This window comes from Loa loa (assembly GCF_000183805.2).
Source record: "Loa loa unplaced genomic scaffold supercont3.107, whole genome shotgun sequence".
Lineage (NCBI taxonomy): Eukaryota > Metazoa > Nematoda > Chromadorea > Rhabditida > Onchocercidae > Loa > Loa loa.
The window spans coordinates 89,043-94,216 of NW_018108287.1; the positions used below are offsets into that span (position 1 = coordinate 89,043).

Consider the following 5,174-nt stretch of genomic DNA (forward strand, 5'->3'; position numbering starts at 1 on the left):
ATAAAGATGTATCAAAATAAACCAATTTTCCTTTTAAAAAGAAGCATAGAATTAGTTTTAACTTTCAAATTTGATTGATTCAAACAAAACAAATAAAATTTCTCGATCATACGACAATTATCAGCATCACAAATGCTACATTTTCTTGTATTATCATTGTCACCATTATCATTATCATAATTATCGCGACAGAAGTATCAGAAATATCATAATTGTTTGACAATTTTTTTGTTAAAGTTTAATTTGGATGCTTCATCACACCCTCATAGTTTATTTTAAATAAATTCTTATTCATTAACTCTTTTTTTTCTGAGATATTACAGTAGTATACTCTATGTTATCACTTATCATTTAGCTAAATGCCTTCTTCAATGCTTATCATTTGGTTGATTTTCTTCCAAAAAAAGGCAAAATTTTTTTTCGAAATCACTATAAATGTTTATTAATTTACTTATGCACACCTGCACTAATATTACCCCTAATTAAATTATTAACTTAATTAATTATCTATATTTTGGTGAAAAATTTTTACCGCTGTTGTATCAGTTTCTTTTTCATTTTCCTCTATTTCCCCCGCATTTTAATTTTTTTTTTTTTTAGCCTATTGTTGTTGAATATCTGGAAATGAAGCATTAATGAAATGAAATGTTTTTTTTTTATTTTTGAAATTCAATTTTAATTTTTTTTATTTTCAGTAAATAGTTTAATCAGTCCAGCTATGATGGAAAGTTCAAAATTATCAGGAATTGATGAGGAACAACAATGTCTTATGGTAAAAATTATTTGCAAAATTTTTTTATTATTATCTTTTTCATTATTAATTTGATAAGAATTTTCTGATATGATATTTCTTCAAATCTTTAATTAATTCAGCTGTGATATAAAAAAAAAAAGTTTAAAAGAAGAAAAGTTTTACACTACGAGTAATTTTACTTCTGCTGTTTTAAATAATCTTAATTAATTTTAGTACTAATAATTCAATTAAAATTGAATATATCTCTTAAATTTGCTTTCTAATCACAGCGAAGTAACTAATTATATATTGTTTAATTAACTGCATTAGCTAATTAATTAATTATTTGTTATAGAATATGAGCAAATCTTCAACGATACCTGAAACAATGCATACTTCACTTACGAACACTTTTGATCGACCGTTGGTGAAAATTCACTTCTCATTAATTATTGCAAAATTACTATAAAATACATAGAGATTGTTATATTTTTAAAGGAAAATTTACAATATATATATATATCAATTATTTCTTTTGTTTTTGCCAAACTTACGCAAATTCACGTCAGCGTTAAAAATTTTAATTTTAAAATATTTTTTCCACATTTCCGTTAAACTTACGCAAATTTACGTCACAATTTTAGCGTACGTATTATATCATATTTTTACTATTTCTCATGAAGAAATCATTTAATTTGACATTTTTTTTTTTTAAATTTATTTAAGCGAACAAATACGTCTAATTTTCAACGTCAACTACATGAGATGATCCGTTTACAAGCAGAAAACGTTGATGGTAACGGAAATATGTCATTGTTATCGGTGACAACAATCGGAGAACAACAATCTCCTTTAATAGATTGTTTATCAAACATTGAACATCATTCATTATCAACATGTGGTATGACTTACTCTTCCACATCTGATAGTGGTTGCATGATCGAAAGTGGTGACAGTTCGACAGCTACTGTTGATGATGATCACATGGTTTCTCTCTTTCATTATTTAAATTTCACTTTTTTTTTTTAACTATTTGGTACATTTTACTTTCTGAGTTTGAGAAATAATAACAGATACATATGCAATTATGAAATATGATTAGACATAGAAATCGTAAATATGATTGCACGTGAGATTCGTGAATATGATTGGACGTGAAACTCGTGAATATGATTGGACGTAAAACTCGTAAATATGATTGCACGTGAGATTCGTGAATATGATTGGACATGAGACTCGTGAATATGATTAGACGTGAGATTCGTGAATATGATTGGACATGAGACTCGTGAATATGATTGCACGTGAGATTCGTGAATATGATTGGACGTGAAACTCGTGAATATGATTGGACGTGAAACTCGTAGGTATGATTGTACGTAAGATTCGTGAATATGATTGGACGTGAAACTCGTGAATATGATTGGACGTGAAATTCGTAAACTTATTTCATAAAACTTACAGACAGTTTTGTCCTTTCAGCGGTCATTTATCACTAGTGACAGAGTTACTTAATAGTCTAAATATTTATTAATTTTAATTTTCCTCTGTTAACGATGACATTAAAACGGTTAATTGTTATTAAAATGAAAAGTTAAATGAGTTTATCTTACAGTTACTTCGGAGTTTGGATGATATAAACAGTGTTGGCAACAACAGTAATTATAATAACAACAACAATAACAGTAACAATAGCACCATTTACAGTAATCCAGTAAATAAAGCTTTACCCGAATATGCAAAAACAGGTGAAACTTTTTTTTTCTGAAAAATGAAATAGATTTATTTTAATTATTATTTTTGTTGAAAGTAAATATATTTTAAATTTTATTCATTATGAAAAAAAAATATTTAAATGAAAATTTTCGAGCGTAAAATGTATTTTTCATCATATTTTTTAATCTAAAATTATTATCTTAAGTTTAATTATTAATTTGGATAACTCCTTAATAGAACATGCATATTTATCAAAATCCGTTTAATCAATCGTAAAAATATCTGTAAAATTAATTTAATTAGAAATTAATTACAAGATTAGAAGATTCATTTTTTTTGTTAATTGGAAAAAGATTTATTAATCATCTAATTAATGAAATCAATTTTTCAGGCGTAACGCTAGATCTCAATATTTTGCAACTTTAGCATCCTGTTCAAAGTATGCAACTGTGATACCATTATACTACTGTAGAAATTTGAAAATTATATCGTATCGTATCGCTTCTAAATTGTTTAAGTACATCGATCTCATATTATTCTTTTAATTATCTTCTAAAATTAATTTCAATACTTGAGTATAGCATTTGGTTTCATTTTAAAAAAATTTAATTACCATTGACTTTTTAATTTAAAACGAAACGATTGATTGTCTTGTTCAAATGAAAAATATCTAAGACTTGTGAATTAATTTCCTTTTTTAATTATAATTTCCTTTTCCTTTTATTGTTTATGAAATATATATACCTTTGCTAGTTCTAATAATGTTTGCTTACAATTAATCAAAGGAAAAATAGCAAAAGAATTTTGTTGGTAAATTTTAAACAACTTTTAATAATTCATTCATTTTGTGAGAATTTAAGAATGATTGATCAGGTTTTCAGTCTAATTATTTGCTAACAACTTAATAATTAAATAAGTAATTAGGTATTTGAATAACAACGCTGAAAAATTATTTCAGTCCATATGTCATTTTTTTTTGCAAATTTTCATCAAAAAGAGACATAACTTGTCATTCGAGTTGTCACATCTTTCCCTTTATTCGTTTAAAAATTCAAACCAAGCCCAAAATATTGAAATCTTTTTTTTCTTTTTTTTTTGTTCAGTTCGATTAACTAACACACAGAAAGCATATGCCGACATAATCCTTTGATAATTTAATGAAATCCATGCTTCACATTGAAACTTGCCCTGTCTTTTAATCCTATCGTTGACATCTTTTAATATTTCTTTTTTTTTTTCAAAAAATTTCCAAGAAAGATTTATTTATTCATTTAAATCAATATTTAAGAAAACATCTTTTTTTTTTCTGTCATTTATTAAATGGTGCAATGAGATTTCTCTTAATTATTTGAATTTTTTAATTATCAATGAATTTTACTTTTGTATCGTGTTTGTTTATAGATTTATTTGAAATTCTTTCTTTTTTTTCCGGAGATAATAGTATCATTGTGGTATATTTAATAATTTACCGTACTTATTATTATTGTTATATATATATGTGCTGTAATAATGCTATTACCATAGTAGCAAATAAGTTAAAAGGAAAAGAAAAAAAAAAAACCAAAAAAACGAAGGAAGAAACTCTGCTTTACTTAATTACTTGTATATATCAAACAGTGATAATATACAATTAAATGGTAATAAGACTGAAATAGCTATCAAATTAAACTGACAGTTTATCATTAATAAAAAAAAAACATAATTCATTTTCTAAGTGGAAAAAAATGAGCAAATAATTAATTAATTCCAGGAAATTAAATTTCTGTGGTTATTTTGAAAATTTTAATGCAATTTTAACATGTTACCTAAGGAATCTTTCTTTTTTTTGGAAAATATTAAATTTTGAAATACTGCATATTTCAATTGAAGTATAGCGTATATTATATATAGGTAAAACGTTCATTTAACGGATAAGACAAGAATATCAGAAATGAAAAAATCAATTTAAATTTGGAAATATTTTCAAAAAATGTTTGCCTAATTCTAAAATACTAGACAAAATTAATTCAATAATGTCCTAAACATGACATGATACAGTATCGCGTTATCATAGAGTAAATGTAAATATCTGGTACGATATATCTGAGATAAACTTTAGGAGAAATTTTGATTTCATGAAAATTGCGGAATAAAATCAAACGAAATAGCTGTTTGACCATTGAAATTCTCAATATTATCAAATTGATATCCAGCTACGTTATCTTTTATTCGGCAATCCATAGTAAATGGGCCTAAATCACCGTCTTCATTCCGTTTTAACGCATTCCGGAATGTCATTTTTGCCATTACCTAAATTATAAACTGAAAACAAGAGAACAGAGTATTAAAAATTTCCGTTTACTGTTTTTTTTTCTTTTTTGCAAAATTTAACGAACAATTAATGCAAAGGTGATATTCATATCAAGATTATTATCAAGGAAGGATATTATTTCATCACTTTCCTTCTCATGTCATTTTTCCCTTCCGTTATCACAGATGTAAGTTTTCATTTATTAAATTAGAAAAATTCCACCAAATGGAAGGTAAGTATTTAAAATCTTTTAAAGTTTAAAGTTATCTTCCAATGGTTCCCAACAATTTCTTGACCACCAATGACCACTTTAGCTCTTTTTTGTTTTTAGCAAGAACTACAAAAAGGTTCAAAAATAACAAATTTTGTTGGTTGAAAAATGAACTTTAATCGGAACTTTTGACAGATTAGTTTATCAAACTTCGCTTGTTTTCC

The 5,174-nt window shown here is 25.5% G+C and overlaps 2 protein-coding genes across 2 annotated transcripts in view; one reads left to right on the forward strand and one right to left on the reverse strand.

The window, feature by feature from the left end:
• Positions 1–1,498: 1,498 nt before the first annotated feature.
• On the forward strand, positions 1,499–2,875 carry LOAG_12415 (hypothetical protein; the record flags this gene model as incomplete). The annotated part of the gene is made up of 3 exons (XM_003147928.2): positions 1,499–1,720; positions 2,349–2,481; positions 2,841–2,875. 3 exons carry the CDS (start codon positions 1,499–1,501, stop codon positions 2,873–2,875), a joined length of 390 nt encoding a protein of 129 aa, XP_003147976.2.
• A 1,686-nt stretch (positions 2,876–4,561) lies between these two features.
• The window catches only part of LOAG_17645 (hypothetical protein), a gene marked incomplete at both ends in the record, with an annotated part of 4,957 nt that continues 4,344 nt past the window's right edge, over positions 4,562–5,174 (reverse strand). The window contains one exon of the mRNA XM_020450307.1: positions 4,562–4,738. Within this exon, the coding sequence (XP_020306033.1) occupies positions 4,562–4,738 (177 nt within the window). The remainder of the gene's footprint in view (positions 4,739–5,174) is intronic.